Raw genomic sequence first — 27,367 nt, 5'->3', positions numbered from 1 at the left:
ATTTCCATCCACACCTACCCTAATTCGACATGGCCATGTTGAATTTAGCGCTACTCCCCTCGTTGGGGAGGAGTACAGAAATCGAATTTAAGAGACCTCTATGTCGAACTAAATAGCTTTGTTGTGTGGACGGGTGCAGGGTTAATTCGATTTAACGCTGCTAAATTCGACATAACCTCCTAGTGTAGACCAGGCCTCAGGAATATGTTAGCATTTACTAGGCTAGACATTTTAAAATTAGGAGGCCCATATGACTTATACCCAAGAGTCCTAAAAGAGGTAGCTGAGATGTCTGGCTCCCTGATGTTAATTTTTAATCAATCTGGGTATACCCGGGAAATTCCAGAAGATTGGAAGAGTGCTAATGTATGCTAATATTCAGAAAAGCCAGGCAAGGTGACCTGGGTAATTTAAGTATGAATCAGTTAACCCAGCATGAATCCTGAGCAAAATAATGGAAAACTGATACAGGATTCAATTAATAAAGAGCTAAGAGTGAGACTATAATTAACAACAGTCAATATGTTTGTATGGAAAATGGGTCTTATCAAACAAACCTCATTTCATTTTTTGATATTTCAGATTTGGTTGATAAAGTTAACTGCATAGATGTAATATACTTAGATTTTTGTAAGGCATTTGACTTAATACCTTATGGCATTTTAATTTCAAAAATAGCACTATACAATATCAGTAAAGCACATCTTAAATGGATCAAAAACTGCCTGACAGATCTAAAAAAGTAGTTGTCAATGAAGAATCATCTTTGAATGGGATTGTTTTTTTCTGGGGTTCTCCAGGGATTAGTAGTAGGTCCAACACTATTGAATATGTTCATCAATGATCCGGAAGTACATAGAAATCATTGAGTAGTAAATAATGATGGGAATAGAGCAGTCACTCAGAGCAATCTGGCTCACTTGGTAAGCTGGGCCCATTCAAACAAAATTTGTTGTAATACAGCAAAATGTAGAACCAAAGGAACAAAGCATTTATGCCATGCCTATAGAATGTGGGACTATATCCTGGAAAGCAGAGACTCTCAAAAAGATAAGGGGTCATAATGGACAAGCACTTAACGTGACCTCCCAGTGTGATGCTGTAGGAAAGAGGGCTAATGCGATCCTTGGATGTTGGAGAACCAGGGAGATAGCTGTATTATTTTGTATGCATTTTATATGTACTCAGTTTACCTGCTTGATATTATTCTGGCTGACTGCAGGGAGTTAAATCAAAAGAGGCTGTTAGAGAGGAGCAAATAGGAAATGAAACAATGACAGAGATGAGATATGTACAGGGAGAATATGCAGGGTCCTTAAGAGAAACAATCGGTGAGTTAGCCTATTTGCTTGTTGCCAGAAGGGCCAGAGATTGAGATCAAAAGAACACTAAGCAGTTAAAATTCTCTGCATAAAGGAAAAAGGAAGTAGGCTGGCAGCAGCCTCTCAGGGAGAGCAGAACCTTCCATTTTCAATTGGCAGTGCATAATTAGGGCCAGCCTTATGCAGTCATGCAGGGGTATCAGACTTCGCCAAACTTTCCTGTGGCCTCTGTGCATTACCACTTCAAGCCTGGTGGGGAGCAGTCACCATGGGGCTGCTACTTTTCTGCCTGCTTAGGTGGGTGGGGAGTGGGCAGAGCCTTGATTCTGCTCCTCCACCATACTGGAAAACACAAGTGATAAAAATGCCTGAGGGAAAGTAATCTACTGGGGAGGAGCAGTAGCAGATTACTGTCTCACACCTCTCAAGGAGGAAGGTAAGAGCTGGAAAGGAGTTCCTTGGGCTTCTCCTTCTCCATGCACAATGAGCTCTGTGTACGTGTGCCCCCTATACATGGATACATGTGCCCCCTATACAGGACTGTGCTTAGGCACAGTATAGCTCTCAGAGAGAAGTTTGTAACTCTCACTCTTCACTTATTCCCCCAAAAATCTCACTAGAGCTCTGATATAAGGAATTAGGTATATTTCTTAATAATGGTTACATGAAAATGTCTTGAAGGAGTCATTCCTAGGAGCTCCCAAAGAGTGAAGTAAAGCAATTCCCTATCGGTTACAAATTCAAAATAAAGACTGATGACTGACTATATTGCAGTAAGGTATCGACAGTGTGTAATACAAGTGCAATCTGCTCTATGTACAAGGACAACATTTCTAAAGATGATTTCACTTTCATTTTCACTAGCCATTGTGGCAGAGCCCCAGATCTTCAGAGGTATTTAGGTGTCGGTCTACCTTTTGATGATCTAGGCTAAAATGACTTCTTTAAAATAATTGAGTAAACTGAGTATTCAAGGCTCTTGAAATCTTATGCATTAATATTTACAGCATGCTATTAACTTTGTTCATTCCTGCATATAGTGAGTGCATTGTGCAAAATGTTTGCTAACTATATTAGTGTTAACTTTGAAATAAAACTGTGGAGTAAGAAAGATGATCTGGAAAGTGATAGAACACTATAGACTTCCCTTCTTAACTACGGGATTTTGGTACATGGCTGTGATATATGCAGACTTTATTTTCTAGCTTAATGTCTTTTTAGTTTTATCCTAATCAATCTTCTGCAGACTGAAACACCGAGGATTAAGACATGTTTTGTTAAATGTAGTCCCCACAGGCTATGGAATGTTCCAGTTTCTAGCTACCTGCGGCTGTGGCTCATTTGAGATTAGAAGTCTTTTCAGCATTTTTAAGAGAATATAATTGTATACTTTCATACAGTGCTTAAACAATATCTATATTGTAGTAAGATAAATAATGTATTTAAATTAATTTCAATTTTCATGTTTGAGTAAATAGTCTTTTTTTTCCTATTTATCAATCAGTATTTTATATTATCAGTTGAAGTTGAAATTCCGTATGGATGGTGTTTGATTGAAAGTAGACCAAGTGCACCTCTGCCTTTCTTCCATCAAAAAGCCAAGGGGGTAGAAGAATAGATTATGATTTAGCAATCATCTTGGAATAAGGTGCCTTGGGATACTAGATACTCATGTTGGTGGGGATTATTGTGGAGGGACAGTCTGGGTGTCCAGGATGATATTCTTTTGTCCTATTTTCCTGTGGTGTTTGGTCATCCCAGAAGCCACCCACCTTCCTTCTCATTAACTTTACTGTGTGTGTCTCACACAGCAACATCTCCAGCAGCCAGCTGTCAACTGTTTGACTTACCAGTCGCTTCAACTGATTACCAGGGAAATGAGGTGTTCTAGTTGTGGACCAGGACACATTGTACTAGTTGCTGTTCAAATACAGAACAATCTCCCTAAGCAACTTGAAATACAGGTATAAGACAAGAAACAACAGATGGATACAGAAACAACGAGACAATATTGATCATCATGATAGGCTGCTGGTGTGCGGAGACCAGAGCCTAACTGTTGTCAAGTGTTTTGTCATCGTCTGCGATCCCTCGTCAAAGATGATTTCTTCCACAAGTTTTATTTTTATGGGTCCTTTGGTCATTAAGGAGTCCAATCACTGAGCCACAAACTCATTGGCAGAAGTTTCAGGTTATGTTGGAAGGCAGAGATGGGCCAAGATTGCTATAACAATCATCTGTCCTTTCTTTTCTGGCATTTTTCTGTGACCACGGCAAGGAGATTTTCCTCAAAAGTGATTGTTCCTTCTCTGACAAGTGTTCGCCAGAGAGCCTGTCCTAGGCTACTGTCTCCCAATGCGTGGTATTGATGCCACATCTCTTGATGTTTATTTGAGGATGTCTTTGAAGCATTTCTTTTGGCCTCCCAGTTTCCTTTCTCCTTTGGTGAGTTGGGCATACAGCAGTTGCTTTGGTAGGCATGCATCAGGCATGCACACACAGTGTCCACTCCACCTCACTGGTGCTGCATAATCAAGGCCTCAATACTGAAGGTGTTGGCCTCTGTAAGGACACTGATGTTAGTGAGGTCAGTCTCCCACTTTATGTTGAAGATTTTTTCCGGAGAAAGTGCTTGTGTTCCAGGTTTTTCAGGTGTTTTCTGTAAGTTACCCAAGTCTTTCACCCATAGGGTTGAGATTACCACTGGTTTATAAACTGAAACCAGTTGGAGAACACTTCAATCTCCCTGGCCACTCGATTACAGACCTAAAAGTCACAATATTACAACAAAAAAAGCTTCAAAAACAGACTCCAATGAGAGACTGCTGAATTGGAATTAATTTGCATATTGGACACCATTAAATTAGGCTTGAATAAAGACTGGGAGTGAATGGGCCATTACACAAAATAAAACTCTTTCCCCATGCTTATTTCCCTCCTCCCCCACTACAGTTCCTCACATCTCCTTGTCAATTGCTGGAAATGGGCCATTTTCATTACCACTACAAACAGTTCTTTTTCTCTCCTGCTGATAATAGTTCACCTTAACTGATCACTCTCCTTATAGTGTGTATGGTAACACCCATTGTTTCATGTTCTGTGTGTGTCTGTGTATGTGTGTGTGTCTGTGTATATATATCTTCCTACTGTATTTTCCACTACATGCATCCGATGAAGTGGGCTGTAGCCCACGAAAGCTTATGCTCAAATGAATTCGTTAGTCTCTAAGGTGCCACAAGTACTCCTGTTCTTTTTGCGGATACAGACTAACACAGCTGCTACTCTAAAAGTCTATTGTGTGTTCTGGTGTCATGGTTGTTGAACACAACAGTCGAGACAGTCTGCCAAAGGCAGGGCTGGCAAAGCGGATTCTGTGCTGAATCTCAATGTCTATGTATGCCCTCTGTGAGAGGTGGTTGCCGAGATAGGCAAAATGTTCTACATTTTCCAGTTCTTCTCTATCAATATAGAACTTCCCTGCTAGGTCTGATGATTGACTGGGAGCTGGCTGGTGGAGAGCTCTTGTTTTGACAATGTTTACTGTTAGCCCTAGTCTTTAGTAAGCTTCAGAGAAACAGTTATGGGCTGTTTGTAGATCCTCCTTTGAGTGTGCAACTACAGCACAATCATCAGCTACTGGAGTTCAGTTATTGTTTCTGATGTTACTTTAGTTCTGGCACAGAGGCGAGAGTGGTTAAAAAGGTTGCCATCAGTCCAATATTGGATGCCAGTGCCCTGTAGTGGACTGTCTTGGATTAGTGTTTTCATAGCTGCTAGGATAATGGAGAAGAGGATGGGTGCCAGTACACAATCTTGTTTTACGCCAGTTCAGATGCAAAGAGCTCAGCGGTAGAGCCACTTCACAGGATGGAGGCAGTCATCTGGTCATGGATGAGTCTTACAATGGTGCTAAATTTGCTTGGGAAGCCAAACTTTGACATGATTTTCCACAGAGCCTCACAATTTACAGAATTGAAGGCTTTGGTCAGATCGATAAAGGCCATATACAATTCCTGGTGATGTTCTTGATGTCTTTCCTGGATCTGCCTGGCTGCGAAAATCATGTCAGTGGTGCCTCGTGATGGTCTGAAGCCGCACTGGGACTCTGGAAGTACTTGCTCTGCAAGAGGGAGCAGGCGAATCAGTAAGATTCTATTAAGAATCTTCCCAGTGATGGAGAGAAAGGCAATGCCTCGATAGTTGCCACAGTCGGCCTTGTCTCCCTTTTTGAAAATGATGACGATGTTAGCATTACGTAAGTTGGCAGGGATTTCTTTGGTGCACTAGATTTTGAGGATCAGCAAATGAAGTACTTTCAGTACTTCAGCTGGTATGCCATCAGGACCTGGAGCTTTGTTCTTCATTTGCTTAACTGCTTTGCAGACCTCCTCAGGTGTTGGTGGTTTGGCAAGAGCTTCCCAATTTGGGTATGGAGAGATGGAGTCAATGGTGTTATCAGTCACAGTTGAATCTTGATTTGGAAGCTTTTGGAAATATTCCTTCCAGTGCTCTTTGATGCATTCGTTGCCTTTAAGAAGCATGCTACCCTCTTCAGATCTCAGCAGTGTGAGGCCACATGCGCTTCATCCGTACAAGGTCTTTGTCTCAGAAAAAAATCTGCATATCATATCTGTCAGTAAATGCTTGGATTTATTTTGCTTTGTCCTCCCACCATTTGTTTTTGATTTCTCAGATCCTCTTTTGAACCTCCGCTTTAAGCTGATGGAAAGAGCTCTGCTTCTGACTGGATAATGGATGATTCTGCCAGTCGCATAAAGCTTTCCTGTTCTGGTCCAGGAGGGCTGTAATCTCAGTGTTTTTGTCATCTAACCAGTCCTGATGGCAGCAGGTAGCAAGGCTGATGGATTCCTCATAGATGGTCTATTTTAGGACTTCCCAGTCTTCTTTGACGCTTGTGTTATCATTTCCAGGTATGCGTGGTCAGTTTTTCACTAAGGTGTGCTTTGAAGTTCTCTTGGTGACTTGAGGATTGAAGTTTTTGAATGTTGTATTGCTGTCTGTGTGATTTGAATTGCTTTCTGTGTTCTGGTGCTATCCTGATGGACATGACTGACCTCACCACACAGTGGTCAGTCCAGCAATAGTCTGCTCCTGGGTAATTTTGATGTCTTTTAGATCCTGCATTCTTACAATTACTTAGTTTAGGAGGTGCCACTGTTTTGAGTGGGGGTGTTGCCAAGATGTTTTTTACTTGTTGCTTTGTCTGAAGATTGTGTTTGTGATCTCAAGTCCATGCTCTGTGCATTTGCTGAGTAGAAGGATGCCATTGGAATTGGTCTTACCCACTCGTTCTTTCCCATTGGTGCTGTTCCATACCTTAGAGTCTCGGCCCACTCTTGTGTTAAAAGTCCCCTAAGGAGATTATCTTGTCTGTTTTTGGAATGGATGACAGACTTTTGTCAAGGTCAAGGGTTTTATAGGCCTCATAAAAAAGAAGAATTTTAAAGATGGAAGTCTTCTCTGTTCCTGATTGGAGCTTAGAAGCTAGCAGACTGCAGCAGGAGTGAAAGCAGTTCCTGTCAGGAAAAAGATCTTAACTTTTGTCCAGGCAGGGGTGGAGAAGAGAGGGACAAGAGGCTTGTGCGAAGAGAAAGAGCATGAGAAGATATTGGAGATGGGAAAAGGCATAAGACAGACCTAGAAATGAGGTAAGAAGAGAGAAAATGAAAGAACAGAAGGATGATAAACACACAAATCATTAGAAGAATAAGAAATAAGGGAGGACTTGGAGCCAGGAGAAGTGGGAAGAACAGTAGTAAAATATACAAAAAGAGCAAGGCAACAAGGGAAACAGAGTAAAGATATACACAAAGGATGGGGTATGGCAGGAAACTGTATACAATAGAGGTGGGAGAGACAAGGATGGGACAAAATGGCAATAAGGAAAAATGGTTTGTAAACATGTATGCTCTACAAATGGCATTGTTCCCTGCAGCCCTGGCAGGCACTGAGAAAAAGGCTTGTTCTGCTACTAAGGTGTCATACCTCAGAATCCCTATTTCTTTTCAGCAGCAGCCTGCTGGCCTTCGCCAAGTATACAGACTCAAGGAATTTGACTCCACTTGGCTATAATCTAAACATATTAGTGCACCAGCGTTTTGACAGAGGCTTCCGTCTATAGTCTTGCTGCATATGCAATGGAAGTCACTAAAAAGTTCATCATGCTAACTTACCAAGAGACCATGATACAGTTCTTAGAAGAGAATAGTCTGCCCCAAGGTCCAATGATACATTTATTGTTGGATATTTAGCTTTTAGTGCCCTCCTCTGTAAGTGAGAATTTGGCTCACAGAATGCCATTTGTCTCTGAAATCTATGTCAGTGAAACAAGCCTTTTTTATTTCATCCACCAATTCCTCGTGTTCAATGACTGATAAAGACCTGAATGCAGTAGAGGTTAGATGCCATCCCTAAGCATTGACAAGGCAAGAGTGAGATTTTGACACAATTATCCGGGCCTTTGTTGCCTCAAGATTAGGTTGACTCAGACCAGTGCTCATGATCTATGCTAGCTTCAAGTAAGATTGTTGGAGGAATTCAAGATGTCGATTTTAACTTATAAAGGCCTAAATGGTGTGACACCTGGTTTCCTGAGAGACTGGCCCTCCCTGTGATATACTGCCACAGTAGAGAACAGCAGTGGTGCTGAAACTGGAGGTCGCTCAGTAGAGGGAGCAGCAGGCAGAGCATTCTCTCTGAGGCGTCCTCTGGTTTTTTGGATAAGAGTCCAGATTTGTTAACCTTCTGAGCACACATCTTTGTTCCCTCATTGTTAAGGCTGCTGTGGATTGAGGTGGGGTATATTTATGGGCAGTCCTTTGTCTGTGCTTATGTTGTAATTTTTAATTCATGGGCTAGGTGCCCACACCACTCATGTATTTTAAATATTTGAATGAATAAGCAGATGGGGGAGGGGTGTCTTTATTATCTTGTTAAACTGATTTGTTTAACAATTTTCAGGGAGGATAAAGATCAGATCCAATTCAAAAGCTGATTTAATTATTTGTAAAATATTCTGAAGAAAGAAATTGGAAAAGCAAATAATCAAAAGAAATGTACAATCTTCAGGAGGACAAGTGTGGAGAAGATCAGACACTTGAAGCCTGGAAAAATCTTGAGCTGGAAACCTTCTGATGTGTTAATTTCTGATCTATGCTTCATTGCTCTTCCAAGAAACACCATTTTGCCTCCTGTTTAACATTGTGCCCTTTCTTTTTAGTGTAATGTAGTGTAATTCTTGGAGATATGTCAGGAGACATTTCACGTGGAAGTTGGGTTATAAACAAAGAACTAAGTTTGTAGTAATTGTGCCCTGTATTAAAACAGCTTTGTGTGGTACTAACATGAACTTGAAATCACAGTAATTAATAGACAAACCTAATTAAATGCTCTGTCACTTTTTAAACAAACTGTGAAAAAGGAAGGGAAATACATCTGGTAGCTGACCTTTAACTGGGTTTATAGTTTTGCATGATAGATTAGATTTGTATTCATGATGCAGTTCTATTATAAATGCCCTAAGTTAAGAAAATGTTGATAGAATTCTGTTTCTTACTGCACACCTAGCAGGGTAGAATACTTACAACTTTTAGGCCAGGCTGTCATTACAGAAAATGGAAGCTTTGGTGTTGACTTCAGTATGGATCTTATTTCTTGTTGTTTCACTGTTTCCAAACATTCATTCATTAACTTGTAACATGAAGTTTTTGTGGATAATTGTTTTGGCTTCTGAATAACAATGTTTTTTAGTTGTGACATGAAGATTGGTATTAGATGATACTTCAAGTTTATTGCATTCTTTTCTTTTAAAAAAAAAAAAGAAAAAAAAAGAAACCTTTCTTGATTTACATTCTATTGAAAAAATAGCTTATAGGACACCTACAGAGAACTCTTGTAACCCAATACCATGAAGATGGGTTACAAATGTAAAATTTTCTGTCAGTCAAATGACTTGTGAAAAATCACACACCCAGTGGAAACATTTGGTTTCTTTCTTTGCACTTCCTTTTTAAGATGTTTCTTGTTAAGATGTATTTTGTTTCTGTTCTAGGAAATTCTAGGAAGAAGTTGATGTGCTCTGTGTGCAATAAGAAGTGTTCCTCGGCTACAAATCTTCAAGAGCATCGAAAGGTCAGTAAGATGAAAGCTGACCCGCAGCAGTCTTTGACTTCACCAAGATGTAAGGCCAGGGAGCATGAGTCACTTGAGAGCTGCTGTAATACAAACTATTGGGTAGTCTTTTTCTTGGTTACAAAAGCAGTGCCTTTTCTTTGATTATGAGTATTTATTTTTGTATCTACAGTAGATGAAACCAAAACTCCTGGTTTCATTCTAATGTATCTTTTTTACCAAATGTAAAATTTCATGTGTGTCATGTTCACATTACCAAGCTCAAACAAAATTGTCTGCCCTCCCCCCCCCTTTTTTTGTCTGCAGTTCACAAGGAGGGAAGTGAATCCAAGTGTATTTTAGCCATTAAAGTAAATCTGTGAATCTCTCTTCCTATGCATAAAATGCAAACCAGTTTTGTCTTACTACCCTTTGTGAAAATAACATCACAGTCCTAAGGGTGTTGTATGCAATCTTTTTGAGTTATTTGGTTAGTATAAAAAGTTCCACTTCTCCCCTCTTCCCCCCCAAAATGTTTGTGCATAAATTGAAATAGTGTAATCTTTAATAACCTGCACAGAAGGAGTTAATTTCCTGAAAATAATGGAGTTAGTATAGAAATACAGGGTTATGAATATGAGATTCGGAATCCATTCTGTGCAAAGGAAGACCCCGCCAGATTAATTTGATAAATCACCAAAACCCTACATTTTAATGTTTCTACAGAAGCCTACATTTTAATGTTTATCAGATTAACTGTAAGTCTTTAATAATGTCCTAGTTATAATCTAAATCCAGTGAGGAAGTAGATGGTATCAATTAAAATAAGATGTTGCAAGGGGAGTGGTAATCCCTTGTACTAGCTTTTTCTGATTTGCTTGCTAGCATTAATGTTCTCCTGTACTTTTTCTTGAAAAAGCCTTACAAATTCTACCATGCCTTCTCAAACCTAATCGAAATGCATCCTATTTTGTTTTAGCATGGTACCCACAAACCATTGCACACTAAGGTAGCCATATGACCCTGCAAACCAGGAATGTCCCACTTTTGTAGGCATGTCATTGTTAGGCTAGTAGATAAGATCATTACTTTGTCCAAGTTGTTATAAATCCCTGCAGATCCTGCCAGCCAAAGGATCCATTGACAAGCTTTGCCTGTGACACTAATGGCAGATAGACTGAATGCCTATTCAGCTCTAGATCAAGCTTGTCACACATGGAAAATTACAATAGGTTAATAGGAGCAATAAGATGGAAAACAGTAGGGGAATTTGCCCAACATCTTAGATGTGTGTGCACACATGCAAGGAGTATAGGGAAGAAAGAGGAGGAACTGGCAGTATTAGTCCATAAAATAAATTATGACTTAATTGCATCACTAAGGCCTGGTCTACACTAACCCCCCAATTCGAACTAAGGTACGCAAGTTCAGCTGCGTGAATAACGTAGCTGAAGTTGACGTACCTTAGTTCGAACTTACCACGGTCCAGGCGCGGCAGGCAGGCTCCCCCGTCGACTCCGCATACTCCTCGCGCCGAGCAGGATTACCGGAGTCGACGGGGAGCACTTCTGGGTTTGGGACGCGATAAATCGAACCCAGAAATTCGATTGTCTGCTGCCGAACCAGCGCGTAAGTATAGACATTGAAAGTCTGTGGGTGAGGGTGAAAAGGGGAAAAAGCAGGGCCATGTCATGGCAGGGGTCCCCAATAGACTACCAAATCAGCAGGAGGAGGTAGATGAATTATTTCTAGAACAAATAACAGAAATATCCAAAATGCAAGACCTGGTAGTTATGGGAGACTTTTCCAATAGACGTCTGGGTAGTTAAATTAATACTCCAAAACACCAAATATCTAATAAGTTCTTGGAATGTATTGGGGACAGTTTCTTGTTTCAGAAGGTGGAGGAGGTAATCAGGAAGGCAGCCATTTTAGACTTGATTCTGAATAAGAGGGAGGAATTGTTTGTGAGTGTAGAAGGCAATTTAGATGAAAGTGATCATGACATGATAGATTTCATGACTTGAAGTAAAGGAAGGAATGAGAGCAGCAGAATAAGCAAAATAGACTTAAAAAAACAGAGTTTAACAAACTCAGAGAATTGCCAGAGAAGGTCCTATGGGAAGAAAATCTAAGGAAAAAAGGAGTTCAGGAGAGCTGGCAGTTTCTCAAAGGGACAATATTAAAGGCACAACAGCGAACTATCCCAATACGAAGGAATAGCGCAAATATGTAGGGATAAAATGAGAGGCTAAAGTACAAGGGAACTCACAAGGGACACAAAAGACAATAAGATGAGGTTGTATAATTACATTAGGAACAAGAGAAAGATGAAAGAAAGTATAGGTTCATTAGTTAGTGGGGAAGGAGAGTTAATAACAGATGACATCACGAAGACTGAGATGTTTAATGCCTATTTTGCTTCAGTCTTCTCTTAAAAAAATGAATGGTGATCAAATACTGAACACAATTAATATTAATAGCAAGGGGGAAGGAACTCAAGTCAGAATAAGGAAATAACAGGTTAAAGAATATTTAAATAAGTTAGCTGTATACAGGTTGGCAAGGCCTGATGAAATTCATCCGAGGGTACTTAAGGAACTAGCCGAAACTATCTCAGAACCATTAGCCATTATCCTGAAGAACTCATGGAGAATGGGTGAGGTCCCAGAAGACTGGGGACACGCAAATGCAATACTTGTGTGGAAAAAGGAAAATCCATGTTGGCTATTTACCCCCTAACTCACAGTGAGTAATACCCTTCCTCCACATGTGGTCTCACTGGCCCCAGTGGCACTGGAGTGAGGTAGCTCAATATGAGTAAGTTTAACAGAAGCTAGCCTTTTTTAAACTATACTCTGCAAAGTTAATCCACCTCAGGTTCACCTCTGCAAAGTTATTCAAAGGACTTTTGTCCTTTTTAATAGGCCAAATGAAGATTTCTGAGAGTGTCACTTTTTTAAATGAGGAAATATGATTTGTTGAGGGTACATAGACCTTGATCAGATAATCACAATTCTAAACATGTCTGACTTTTTAATCCCTCTTGATCTACCCTTGTAGGGGTGTGTGTGCAACCAAATATTAAATGAAACTGTTTCTGTGTGAAGTCATTCTTGATATAGGGAGAGGCAAAAAAGGCTTTTTTTTTCTTCTTCTATGTATAGAAATATTTCCCCCTGTTTAATTACCTACTAAGACCGCCACTTTCTTTTTAGGAGAAAAGCAAATTGTGTATAACAGAAGTTCATAAATTGAAATCAGACAGTCACATGGAATTAGAGAGCAATCTAGACTCTGATGCATTAATAGTAGTCTACTCTAAAGAAAAACAAACACTCTTCTCCTGAAATAAGGTGTCTTAAATATTCGGGGAGGAATTGCTATATTGTGAGGAGGCAGGTCTGTGGAATTATACAAATCTGAACTTCAACCCCAGAAGAAGAAAAACCAATGAAGCTGAAACAGAATATAGTAAAACCACATGAATCAATAGGGAGCAGGGATTATGGAATTTATCTGGATAAACAAGAAATTTTTCAGTACAAATGATATCCACTGAGGGGCATAACCTAATTTTGGATAAGAGTTTTTTGGATAAATAAGACTTTTTTGTCCTGTTTACATTGAATAATATGTAAATGGAAGGGCGTGGAAGCCTTGTGGAGTATTATAACTGGGTTTTAGACAATTAAAATATTTAATTTGCTTCAAAATACAGTCATTAGTGCAGCATCAGGTCCAGTCCAGGCCTTAGATGATTGCTTGGACAGATCCATCCTGTTGCGTGCACATACACCTAGTAGACTCCAATAGCATTTCATATTTATTACGCTTTTTGAAAATGATTGCATGTGTACTCTTTTGTTAGAGAGACATGGTGGATGAGGTAATATTTCTTCTTCTTCGAGTGATTGTTCATGTCCATTCCAAGCAGGTGTGTGCATGTCACGTGCACGCCAGCCGGAAGACTTTCCCCTAGCAGTGTCCGTAGGGTCGGCCGTGGCGCCTCCATGGTGCCCTATATAGGGGCCTGCCGACCCTCCACCCCCTCAGTTCCTTCTTACCGCTGGTGACGGCTAGCTGGAACTTTGCTTGCTCTTGCAGCAAGCATAGCAGTGTCCCAGTCTCGGGCCCATCCAGGGTAGCCCTACCATTGATCAAAACGATAGCTGATACGTCCCGCACTTTGTGGCAGACACCAGCTTTGTTGGCCCCTACGGCCAAAAAGACAGAGAGGCTGGTCATGGATGCGGCCACCCAAAGGGAGCGTCAAAGGTACCAAGGATCTACACCGAAGAACAGGGAGGTCAAAAAGTTGGACCTGTGTGGCAGAAAGGTGTACTCAACAGGGGGACTACAATTACGTATAGCCACATCTCAGTGTTCCACCCAGGAGTGGAAGGTGGTTCAGTTTTCGCAAATCCATTGGTTGGTCGCTTCTTCAAGGGCCTGGACAGACTGTTCCCGCATACTCAACAACCAGCACCGGCTTGGGTCCTCAATTTGGTCCTTTCTGCCCTCACAGGGCCCCCCTTAGAGCCCCTGGCTACGTGCTCTCTGTTATATCTCTCATATAAGGTCGCATTCCTAGTGGCTATCACCTCGCCAGGAAGGTGTCGGAACTCAGAGCACTGACGTCCGAGCCTCCATACACTGCCTTCCACAAAGACAAAGTCCAACTCAGGCCACACCTGGCGTTCCTTCCAAAGGTGGTCTCCCAATTCCACATGGGTCAAGACATTTTTCTCCATGTGTTCCACCCTCAGCCACACTCCTCCGGCACGGAGCACAGGCTGCATTCCCTAGATGTTTGCAGGGCCCTGGCATTCTATATTGAAAGAACCAAACCGTTCAGGAAATCAACGCAACTCTTTGTTGCCATGGCCAACAGGATGAAGGGACTCCCTGTCTCATCACAGCGGATCTCCTCATGGATCACAGCCTGCATCCGAGAATGCTACGGTCGGGCTAAGGTGCCTGCCCTGCCGATCACGGCCCACTCCACAAGGGCACAGGCCGCCTCCGCGGCATTCCTGGCTCAGATCCCGACACAGGAAATATGTAGAGCTGCCATGTGGTCCTCAATCCACACATTTACATCGCACTATGCCATCACGCACCAGGCCAGAGACGATGCAGCCTTCGGCTGCACAGTGCTCCAATCCGCAGTGAACTCCAACCCCACCGCCTAAGATCAGGCTTGTGAGTCACCTGCTTGGAATGGACATGAACAATCATTCGAAGAAGAAAAAACTGTTACCTACCTTTTTGTAACTGTTGTTCTTCGAGATGTGTTGTTCATGTCCATTCCAATACCCACCCTCCTTCCCTTCTGTCGGAGTGCCGGCAAGAAGGAACTGAGGGGGTGGAGGGTTGGCGGGCCCCTATGTAGGGCGCCATGGAGGCGCCACTCCAGGGGGCGCCAGGCTGACCCAACGGACGCTGCAAGGGGAAGATCTTTTGGCTGGCATGCACCCACCGCGCACACACCTGCTTGGAATGGACATGAACAACACATCTCGAAGAACAACAGTTACAAAAAGGTAACCATTTTTTACTGGATCAACTTCTGTTGGTGAGAGAGACAAACTTTCAAGCTCTTTTTGTTATTTATAAGCCCATGCTTACTGGAAATAAATGAACTGAAAATATTTTTGCAAGGTTTTCAACATTTATTTATTTTTTTGCTTCGTTTCCATATTGATGAGATTTAAAATGAATGTGATATTTTACATATTTACATAATCTTCATTCCTGTGTGTTGTCTTAGTGATAAATGTTGGTTCAGAGGTATGAAGATTTGATTTTTGAGACACACTGTTGTTCAGCATGGGATAATTAAGAAAGAAATCACAATATCTCCATGAGTATTAACATAGCTACTAGCTAAGAAATAATTACAGTCTGTTAGAGATGTTCTGTATATCTAAGATGTGTGATCTTGTTTGAGACACATATTTAATTATCATTAAACACTCATTTTGCAGGTTCATGAGATCTTTGAGTGTCAGGAATGTGACAAGAAATTTATTTCAGCTAACCAGCTAAAACGCCATATGATAACTCACTCAGGTAAAAAAAAAAAAAAAAAAAAAAACCTGTGTTTTTTCATGTATAGTGGAATTGGTCCTTGAGGTATATTGCCTTATGTTATTTTTTTATAGACGTTTTGATGGATTCTGCAGTGTCTGGGGCTGGTGCAAGTAAATCTGGTGCCAGCTAACTCTCTTTGCACCAGTGAAAGATCCAAATTTAATGGTGCCAACCTCCTGTTCCTGGCAACTTCTTCAAGCTTCTCCTTCAGGCTAGCTGGGATGGGAGAGTGCAATGCTATGGGGTTTGGAGAAGAAATAACATTGCTGCTTGTTTTGTGTAGGGGTTTAGGTGTCTAAATGGTTGAATGGAAGGGGTGCAGAACTGGGATATGACCCAGGCAGGACTGTGATAAAAGGAGAGACATTCAGTTTTTCTAATGGACTCACGTTATGAGCACAGAGCTCCTAGTCAGAATAAAGCAGTTTATACTCCACACCATGCAGTAGACCACACATTAACATATCAGCCTGCCTGATGTTTGGTTGAGCAGGTCACTGTGACTGGCAGCACCCTCTGTCTGCAGGTCTGGCAGTATTATATGAATTGGCACTGCCAGCATTTTTGATCTTTGGAACCTGGCGTTTCTTAGTCTTTCATCCAGTAATTAGAAACATCAACAAACACAATGGAGGCACAAACTTGGTTATGTCAAATACATTAAAGTTTAAACATGCAGGATTTTGTAACAGCGGAGCCTTTTAATATATCTGCTTTCTTGGTTGCAACATACTGCAATCACATTTATTTTCAAATAAGCTTTATCCAGAGGCTTTTAGCTTATTGATGCTTTTGGGTGAGACTACAGGGCTTGGGTTTGAGTCACCAGTTCAAGCAGAAAGGCTTTTGCATAGCAACTTTTGGTTTTTGAAACTAATATGATATGTATATTGTTAATTAACTTTTAAAACATTTAAACTGTCATGTCCTCTTTCACATTTGTAATCTGGAAGCAAGCTTTTCCTCTTTGAAGTCATTTTCTTTTGATTTAAGCTAATTAATCAGAATTTAGTGTTAGCAATGATTATTGCAAAGAATGTGCCAATTTCTTGAGATACACCATAGCTCATCTTTTATGAAGTGACTTAACTGTCTAACATAAAGGGCATTAGATGTCTTTCTAATTGGTTTAATCTTAATTGGGTTGACTTAATTGCAAAAATCTCTCTGAGGAGATGACTGTCTCTGCCTTTCATCTTCTCCCCCTGTATAAACAGGAGATTAAATGTCCCCCACTCATTTTCTGCAGAAAAACGCCCCTACACCTGCGAGGTTTGCAATAAGTCCTTCAAACGACTTGATCAAGTGACTGCACACAAAATAATACACAGTGAAGATAAACCTTATAAATGCAAGCTTTGTGGAAAGGGATTTGCCCACAGAAATGTTTACAAGAATCACAAGAAGGTAAAGCACTCTGCTGTTGTTGTTTACAGGTCTGCCAGCCTCAGATATGCAGCTATTTTTCTTTTAAATGGTTGATCATTAAGCTCTGGCATGCTTATAAACATGAGATTAAAGTATTAGAAAAATGTATTTTCTAGTGTTCTTTGTTATAACCAAGATCTCAAGATAATAAATGAATTCCAGTAAGATACAAACAAACACACACAAATGATTCTTCTGCTAAATGCACTGAATAAATCCCTATTTTGATTTTTCTGGTTTGTTTTTATATGTTATCAAGTCAAATATTTATCTAATCTAAAAGGTCTTCAGTTTTTGGCTTAAAAAAGAATGATCATATTTGAACAAAATGAGCAATAATGCTGCTGCAGTCATTGCTAATCGTACTTATCAGGAGATACTTTCAAACAACAAATTATTTGCATGTGGTAGTGTTAAATAATACATTTCTGAAACAGCAGAAGAAACACTACCTTGAGAACATACACATGAAGGGAAGCTCTACTTCGGTTAATTTAAACTCAAATCTGCCTGTCCTAATTTCTGTAATGCCTGTCATTACTTTTAACCCTACGTTACATTTTCAATGGCAAGGCTACCCATGACTGCTGCTTCAGGATTACAAGACTGTAAAAAAAATTATTTGGCTGATTTCCTGCCCAGTCTTTGGAACCCCTTGCTTTCCCCCCTCCACTTTGATGAAACTGATATACCCATACTTATAAGGTTTTCACAGTGTGGCTCATGTTATATGCCATCTGGGAATTTGGCACAGGATCTTTGCACCATCTCTTGTACTTTCAGACATAAATCATATGAAAGTAATAATAATGTCTCTTACAGGATGAAACAGGGATGACTTTTTCCCCCTTAAAACAGAACGCATGCACAAGCATGCTGAAAGACAAGGCTAACTGCCATATATATTATGATCATAACTTGTGTGTAACTTCATTTAAAAAAAAAACAGCAACCAAAAAACAAGACCTTACCAAGTGGATAGAGTTTTATGAAAATTCCTGAAATACATAATCTGGGCAGCCACTTCTGTATCTAAAAACTAAGAAAATCTACAGATTTTGTTATGATAACCTTCATCTGATGTCCAGTAGAGAGTTTTGCCTGAACTAAGAACTTCAGGATCAAGCAAGAATAATGAATGAACTGCCTTATCATTTTGGCCCCATAATGCAACCCTTACTTAAGTCAGTGGCTTTGCTCATATATCTAAAGATTCTATGAGTAAACCTTGCAGGATCGGATCATATATTTGCTGAAGATTACCGATTCTGCTAACCGAGAGAAATATGCAAACTTTATAGTTGATTATCTGGTAAATATCTTGTTCAGTTTTTGTTATAATTATTCTCACACTTTGCAATAATACTTATTTCTTGAGTCTGTGTGCTAGTAATGCAGAGAGTATCTTAGTCCCATTAGATAAAGACAGTGCACAGAGAAACAAAAGAATATAAGATCTGTACATTTAATGACACAGCAGCAACAAGTCCTGTCAACCCCTTCAAGTCCAAGCAATTTACCTTCTTTAAAACACAGTAAATCCCTGTGTACATTGAACAAACGGTGTGGCACAAACTATATGATAGACGGGGTACTAGTCTATTTGTATGGCCATGATTTTGAGAGGACTGCACTATGCACAAGAGGCAGAGGGCTCAGTGACTTGTTGACAATGTAGTTATCCCAATAAGATGGAAATTTAAAACGTCATATCATCCCACTCCATCATATTTCATTTATGCTTTTTTATCATATTTGTGGTTTTGTTTGTTTAAATCTACAGCCTCCTGATGGGTGTGTGTGTGTGTGTGTATAATCCTATGGGAATACTGTATCTGTTTTATTTTCTTTGGGTGAAAGTAAATGTTTGCACCCAAATCGGCCGACAGTGCTTTTTCAGTTTCAGAATACTTTTACTATACTGAAGCAGCTTGGTTATAAATGTGCAGTAGGAATAATGTGTGCTATGGTTAAAAAACAGATAAATAAACAGTATGTAATGGAAAACATATTTTCAGTTTTGAAAAACCTTTTTGGCTTTTACATTGCATCTAGCGTTATACAACAGACTTTCATTTATAATAAGAAACAAGATGGAAGTGTTTTGCCCTCTTTGAATTTTATATGTATTATTTGGATGAAGATTTGAGTCTTTTTGTTGTTGTTGTTTGTTTGATTAATGTATAGAGGATACCTAAGCTGGTGTTGTGTGGAAGTGTCAAAATAAAGTAGTACTTTCAAACATGGCTCAGGTTTTGGGGAGTGCTGCCCACTGTGCAGTTTAAGACTGGGCTTTTCAAAGAAGCTGAAGAGAATTAGGTGCCCAACTTTCATGGAACTTCAGTGAGAGGTGGGTGTTAACTCACTTGGGATAAGTCTACACAGCAAAAAAACCCACCACACGGTAATGAATCTCAGAGCCTGGTCAACTGCCTCGGGCTTGTGCTATGGGGCTAAAAATAGCAGTGTTGACATGCGGGCTTGGGCTGGATCCCGGACTCTGAAACCCAGCGAAGGGGGAGGGTTTTGGAGTCCGGACTCCATTCTGAGCTCAAATGTCTCCACTGCTATTTTTAGCTCTGTGGTTCGAGCCCTGTGAGTCTGAGTCAGTTGACCCAGGTATGAGACCTGCTGCCATGTTGTTTCTTTTTTGGGTGGGGGTTATTGTTTTTTGCAGTGTGGATGTACCCTTAGGCTCCTCTGAAAAGCCCAGTCTACATAATTAAATAGGCATTTCTGTGGAAGAGGAGACCAGTAGTATTTAGGGGAGGTGAACAGTGTTGGAATTGTGCAGAAGAGAAACCTTGTTACCTTCCATGATGGAAGGTCAGACTTGACGAAGGTGGGCATACAAATTATTTTTGTACCCAGAAGTGTCTGGCTTTGTTTCCCCCCACCCCTTCATTGCTTGTTCGCTACATGTCGCTAACGTTGTCAGGGAAGAGAATGTGAAGATACATGACCAGTAAACAGTAGTAACTCAGTAGATACAAGATGCAGAAGAGCCTAGAGCTAATCAAGGGATATTCACTCAAGAAAAGACAGAGAATCGCACTGATGGCACTACGATGGGGGTTCTACTAGAATAAGCAGCTGTATGCTGGGGTTGAGAATAGAATTCCACAAGACCCGTGCTAGCGAAAGCTTCCTAGGGAAAGTTCCACAGCAGTCCTTTCCCCAGCTGCCTTGGTCTCATCACCCTCCAGAATAGAAGCCCAAGCCCTTTTAGAATTCCAGTGGCTAGCTGCAACCCCCCTGGCAGAATAAGAGTTGTAGGTGTGTTGGGTGCCACATCCTCCCTCTGCAGACTTTCGAACACGAGGTGCCCTGTGCCGGCCCAGATTCTGAATGAATCAAGTCTATAGTATATGCATTTCTATGCCATGCAAAACACTGGAATGTATAAGCAATGGTTTCCTAATAAGGACAAAATTCAAATGAGGGAAATTTATTTTCAAGCATCTCTGCCTGTGTTGCACTTTCCTCTATTTACATTGCTGTGTGAGCTGCACTAATGCAGTAAAATGCTTACAGATATTCCCAGTGTGGATAGACCTTTTCTGTGCTGATACACTTTCAAAAAACCTGGGTTCAGTCATGTATCCAAATTTTCAACATACCTCAAGGCTCAGTTTGCCACTGACTTGTAGAAAAGAGCTTTGGATAACAATTGAGTGGATCAGATACTTTTCCAAGGCCCTGATTCAGCAGTGTACTCAAGCCTGTGGATAGGGCGCTAGCCTAGGACTTTCAAGACCCATGCTCAGTGTTGTGCTTTGCCACCAACCTTCTGTGCAAGTCACTCAGTCCGAATGTGCCTCAGTTATCCATCTCTAAAAATGAGGATGATAATACTTTCCTACCTCACAAGGGTATTGTGAGGATAAATACGTTAACAATTGTGAAGCACTGTGAGGTCTCTGGATGAAAACTGCTATATATTTAGCTTTATTTAAACATGTGAATAGTCCTACTGAAATCAATGAGACTACTCACATTGTTAGTATTAGGCAGTTGCTTAAGTACCTTGCTGAATCAGAGCCTAAACCAGTAAATGCAGCCCAAGGAGTACTGTAAGGATAATGGGCACCGTCCTTTTGACTGCAGAAACTACAGGTCTTGGTGCTTGCTGCTTCAGCTTGCTCCCAGTGAAGGTCAGCTGCATATGAAAGCAGCTGCAATCTGTTACATTCAAATTAGGGGCAGCTCCCCATGTGGCCATCACCTGGTGTGTGTGTTTGCGGGGATGGGGGGGGGAGGGAAATTGGATATATGATAGTCTACACTTGTATGATTATCTCCTGCTCAGTGTATTTGCTACTGCATGTATATTAATTGTATCTTTTCAAATACAAAAGTTGAAGTATTGTATACAATATACTGTGTGTGTGTGTGTGTGTACTATTATACAGTATTTTGTGTATTTATTATATATAGTTAGAAGTAATTTTGTAACAGCAACTAAAGCCTTATTAGTTGAACCTTCAAATTTCATGTGAGCACAACAAAAATACTAGGCCAGTTTTCCAATTTGGAGTCTCCTACTATAGAACCCATGTGCATTTCTAGCAAACCCAAGGAACTCCTGGTGTGTGCAAGTGAGCATGTGAATGTGAGAAGTGTTTGATGATGACAATGATGCATTCATCTCAAGGTGCACTTTCGCATCTATTACACATTTAGGTATTAGTCTCAATTATGAGGCTTAGAGACAGTTGGGCTCCTATACTGTAGCTAAAAGGCCATATATGAGAGAAGCTATGAAGGGCTTTTAAGTGACAATGGAAGGGTCCTGCAACCATAGAACTAACAAAACAAAAAAGCATTCTAGAGTAGGGTGTTTTGGAAAAGAAAAAAAAAAAGTGGCTTTTGCGCTCGTGAAAAGTGCCAGATTGACAGCCCTGGAGACTGAACCCTTCTATTTATCCACAGAACAGGTACAGCACAGACAGCAGCACTGCAAGCTTCCCCACAGTGTCTCATCAATGTGTCTCAACCCTGTTCTGGAGGAACCACCTATTGAGGTGAGAAGGTAGTTCAGTCTCTTCACGCCCAGTCAATCCTTGGCCTCTCTGCTGAGACTGCCAATAAGGATATCAACTAATGCTAATTATGATGTGAACCACTAGGAACCAAACTGAAATGATCAATTTATTTTACGTAGCCATTTGATGGTCATTCAGTGGCCTTTCTACTATATGTGATTTAGGCTGGATTTGAGCTACAGACTGAGGTTGAAAGCCTCTGTATCCCATTTTCAGTCATTGCACTGTCTGAGCCATCCAGTCTCAAGGCACCTTCTTAAAGGTACCCCCTCTCTCTTGTGGACATACACCAAGAAATAGGTGTATAGTAGCAAGGCTTTGTTCTTTAATAACAAACAAAGGAATGTTTGAAATAATAAGTATCTAGAATGAAATCATCCTGTGCTGTTTTATTTATCTAATCAGTTCTGGCTGTGGTTTTTGTAATCCACTACAGATGGTTATTAGTATACTGTAACACAGGGATTGGCAACCTTTGGCATGCGGCCCACCAGGGTGTAAGCCCCCCTGATGGGCCAGGCCGGTTTGTTTGCCTGCTGCGTCTGCAGGTTCGGCACTCCAGGCTGAGGGATGTGCTGGCCACTGCTTCCCGGAGCCCCCATTGGCCTGGAGTGGCGAATCGTGGCCAGTGGGAGCTGGGATCAGTCAAACCTGCAGGTAAACAAACCATCCCCTCCCGTCAGGGGGCTTACCCTGGTGGGCCATGTGCCAAAGGTTGCCAATCCCTGCTGTAACATCTTAGTATTGCTAGTCATAAGAAAGGACATTTGCGTTAAAAATGAATGTGAGTATGTGATCCAAAAGGGCTAAAGGCTGCATGTAAATAATTTTACCGCCCCTTTTTCCTCCACCACCTCCTGTTTGTGGTGTAGCTATGAAAGTCTTATGATGTTAGGAATTTCCCTGCTATGAGGAGAAAATAGATTGTGCATTTATGTACTATATTCATGTTTACCCTCAGGCTATGAGATTCACTGTTTAATATACATAATTTTATTAACCATAATCCCTGTGTGTGATAAAACACTTCCAGTCACTCCCCTTTCCCTTGGGGCACAATAGCTTTCAATTAAGGTCCTTGTGCGCTAAATGCGGTATTTAGAGACTGATTCTTTAAAACTTCCCTTTATCAGAAAATTATAGGCAATTTGGTTAGATAACATATTGTACAGCTTCATTTACTGGCTATAGTGGGATAGTACTTCATTGCAATAAAAAAAACAGAGGCAGTGATTTGAAATTTACAGAAGTAGGATAAAAGCTGATTCTTTCACAAGCTCCAGAGGTCAGCATCAGCAGCTATGAAGTTTGTTTACAAGATTCAGCCAAGCTTCGCTTTCCATCTTGTTTATGACTTTGATGTGACTATTTCAGCTATGATGAATTTTTACTGGGGTAAGCAAATACTTCTGTCTTCTGTTTCTAATTAGCAAATGAAGCTGAGACAAGAGGATGGGGATAGGTTCTAGATTTGAGAGATTTTATTTTGCTAAATTTTAAATTGGTGCCTTGAGAATAGGCAGATCAGCAGTGGGCTAAGAGTGGACTGTAATTAACAGAGAAAATGTGCTTTTGAGGGTGCACTTAATTTTGATGACGTTATGTATTATTTGGTGAAACAGCAAATTCTAGCTTGTAGCTTTCCTTCAAAATATAGGTATTCTCTTTGTATGTGTACACACAGGCAGACACAGATGAGTGCACGCGCACACACACACACACACCTTTTACATAACAGAATTCCAAGGATTTGTGGTGTACAGCTATTTAATAGCTGCCAAGTTGTCTTGCAAAGTTCCATTTAAATGAAGCATGATGGTTATTTGAATCCTTTGTCACCTAGTATGTGGAACTGCCATGATGTCTTCTCTGAACGCAGCCTGCTAGGTTAGCTACAATTATTGTAATAACGCCTAATTGATTTCCCTGATCCTTCCCCCTGACTCATTCTCTTTCATCTGCAGACCCACTCTGAAGAGAGACCATTCCAGTGTGAGGAATGCAAGGCTTTGTTTCGCACCCCATTCTCTCTGCAGAGACACCTACTAATACATAACAGTAAGTGCTAATTCAGAGAGGCAATGGGCTTCATCAGTTCACATCACTGACTTGTGGGAGGAAATGCACTGTTACACAATACAAAATTAAAGTACATTCTCGTTCTGTCTTGCTCCCGAATACACTAAATTATGTTCAGTTATTATAAAGGTTCATCCCACAAGAGCCAGGAAATTCAGTAAAGTCTGAAAGTTTACCCTTGACGATTCCTGCTGCACAACATGGAGGCTACAGATAATCCAGTGTTGTTCCAAAGTCCTTTGGCAAAGGACTTCTGCATCTTCCAGACTAAGTTGTAATATTACACTCATTTATATATGGGGAACTGAAATCCCGAGAACTGAATGACTTGTTCAAGGTCACATATGAAGTCTGTGTCAGAATTGGGAACTCATGCTATAGCTTTTAAGTCCCAGTCCAGGCCCTTAGCCACAAACCAAGTCTTTCTGTCAGCAGCATAAATGCTAGCAGACTAGACAAGTTCCTATGTCCCCTTTAGCCTACAAACTATGGCCTCTTGGACCTGTATCTAGTCTTCTCAATCATTGTTAAGAGACTTTGCCTTGCTTTGAGGTTTTGGGGCAGAGGTGCCCTCTTTACCTCTTCAGCAGAAGACAGGATTTAGTCACTTGTGACAGTCTTAATTTCTTTTATATTTTGTTAAATGTGTTAATTAAAAAATAGCTTTATAAAAGTGTATGGAAATTTCTCATTATTTTACTACTAAGTGAATATGCATTAAAGAAATTTTTGGAACAATGTTTTTTTAAGGCTTTCAAAGCTGCTCTGATCTATTGTTTCAGTGAGTATTTAAGTTTGTAGAATCTTGTTCTCCTGATACCCAGAATGCTAAAAATCTTTATTCAATGTATATATACTCCACTGCATAGAACCCCCTTTTTAAAACACTAATTTAGGGACTGATCTAAAGCCCATTGAAATAATTGTTTTCCATTGACTTCAGAGGGCTTTGTCTCCCCTCCCCTCCAAAATATCCAAAAGTAGTAATGCACATTGAGTTACAGGCTCTTGTGAATCTCCACTTAAAATATATCTTTTGGTTTTTCACATTCCCGGAGCTCAAAAATATTCAAAAATTCTTTTTGGTTTGTGCTTTAAACATCTTTGGGGGGGGGGGGGGGGGAGGGAAAGGATAAAGCACACTTTTATCCCAAGTTTATTAAAATAAATGTTCTGGCTCCTGGCATCAGTACCAACACAACTTTATCTATTTATTTATCTATCTGTCTATTTATTTATTTATTTATATATATATAAAGCAAACTTAGCAAAGTGAAAGTCATCACTATCATGTACTGAGTCAGAAACAGTTTAAATACAAGATAGTGGCTAAAACAAGGGTCCCTACTGTTTTAAGAGCAGAGCTTGTATTCCAGATAAAGAACATGAAAACTCCACCCCTTCTGACCTCATCCTGATATTCACTATGGCTATGGCCATGATTATGAGCCTGTCATTTATTTAATAACTCAGAAATAACTGAGAATCATAGGCATTGTCATATTAGAGCAGACCAGTGGTCCCTCTTCCAGCACTGAACTATATGTGCTGCTTCCAAGGAAAGAGCAAAACCAAACCAAAAAAAATCCACCTAATGTTACAGTTTTACAATGCTGTGTCATCGGGAAGGAATTGTGTGGTAAACTTCTTCCCCACTGAGCAGTAAATTCAGGAAAGCCTGGAAAACTCAGAATTAAAGCATAACCTCCATCATAAATTCCATCTAAAATCAGTATGCAAATTGTACACAGTGTTGTTACTTTAAAAGTGGGGTATTCTGCAGGCAATGGTATCTAGCATAATTAAACGTTTAAAAAATAATGTTAAATTATAACAAAAATAAATATATTTAATAAAAGAATGCCTAGAAGTGCGGTTCCACTCTGAAAAGTGGATCTATGAAAAATGGTGGTATGGGGTTTGATTTTATATATAATTTATTTATTTATATTTTTTTATCTTTCAAGATTCCAGATCAAATGTGTTTAGTTTAGACTTCCCGCTGTCCCCAACTGCCAGCTCTGCAAATTCAATCTGGGATCTAAAAGTAAATAAGAATTCATCCCTATTCTTGCATATCACTGCAAGATTACTAGGTCCTGCATGCTAAATTATCAGGGTGCATTTGATTTAAATCATGATTTAAATCACTAGTCAGACTCAATTTAATCACGGATTTCTACATAATAATGTCAGCTAGGTCATGAGAAGCATAAAATATTGGCTTCTGCGGCTAACTCAGTCGTCTTCACCTTCATTTTCCTGTTTGTTCATAATCTGGAAAAGAAAAACAAGCTTTCCTGCTGTTTCAGGTCCCAAACAATTTCTCAGTTTGGACTGAATAAGTCCAAAGGAAGAAAATATTCTTTTACACTGGCAGAAGAAGCTACTGCTGTTAAAAGTGAGATTATCACTTCAACAGTCTCTGAATCCAAGTGCTTAAGTGACTTCCACCAGTTCACTAGTGTGACTTTCTTTAAAACATCATCAGCAAACATATATTTCTTGAATGGTTCACCCTTAGCTCTGAAATTTATTATAGTTGGCATTATGGAGGGATGATTGCTGGATATCCATGTCATAGCCAACTCCTCTTCTTCAGCAGTTAAGGTTTGACCTTGGTACCGAGTATTGAGAATATTTGCGAGAAAAAGAGCTGGAGATAGTGCTTGTCCCATTTGTTTTTTTTAATGCTTGTAATTTATCTCTGTCACTGCATATTTCTCTTTTTAAGATCTCACTCAGTTCCAAATTCAACAGCATCAGCAATAAAACAGCTATTTCCCTGCATTTTGTTCAAGGCTACAGAAATAGGCTACAGGATACTCAGCATGTGTTCAACATTTCTCTTAAGCCCAATGTTGAGAACTTTGGCTGTGACAGTGCCATCTATTTTTTTTCATGATTTTGTTCATCAGATTAGGCCAGTTCTTGATATAGTGCTCAAAACAGTCTACTACTGAGTTCCATCACACGTCTTGTGGGAGAGTTAGCTTGGTTCCTCCTACTTTTTTTCAGAGCAGCTGCTGCAAAGTGGTTATTACGGAAGTATTTTGCAATTTCAACAACATTAGCCTTTATTTCTGACACTCTGAAGCCTTTCGCTAGGAGATGAATCAAATGAGCACTGCAACCGTATTTTATTAGCTTGGGACTCTTCTAACTAATTTTTTCTCATCTTAGATATATTTGCAGCATTGTTTGTGACCAAGCTGCGTACGAGACATTTGAATTTTTTTTCATAGTTTGTTATAGCTTTTACTGCTA

At 40.2% G+C, this 27,367-nt stretch overlaps 1 protein-coding gene across 8 annotated transcripts in view; it reads left to right on the top strand.

Moving 5' to 3' along the window:
* PRDM5 (PR/SET domain 5) overlaps positions 1-27,367 on the top strand; it is a 138,012-nt gene that overhangs the window by 44,436 nt on the left and 66,209 nt on the right. For 3 of the 8 annotated variants that reach the window (XM_034771858.1, XM_034771857.1, XM_034771864.1), the window contains 5 exons: positions 9,394-9,473; positions 15,443-15,527; positions 16,798-16,955; positions 21,914-22,000; positions 23,986-24,079. In XM_034771858.1, coding sequence (XP_034627749.1) covers positions 9,394-9,473; positions 15,443-15,527; positions 16,798-16,955; positions 21,914-22,000; positions 23,986-24,079 — 504 coding nt within the window. Of the gene's footprint in view, positions 1-9,393; positions 9,474-15,442; positions 15,528-16,797; positions 16,956-21,908; positions 22,001-23,985; positions 24,080-27,367 lie in introns of all 8 variants that reach the window. The other 5 variants (XM_034771862.1, XM_034771861.1, XM_034771859.1 and 2 more) reach the window with 3 other exon arrangements.

Source organism: Trachemys scripta, chromosome 5 (genome assembly GCF_013100865.1).
Source record: "Trachemys scripta elegans isolate TJP31775 chromosome 5, CAS_Tse_1.0, whole genome shotgun sequence".
Classification (NCBI taxonomy): Eukaryota; Metazoa; Chordata; order Testudines; family Emydidae; genus Trachemys; species Trachemys scripta.
This window is presented reverse-complemented; position numbering and strand designations above follow the sequence as displayed.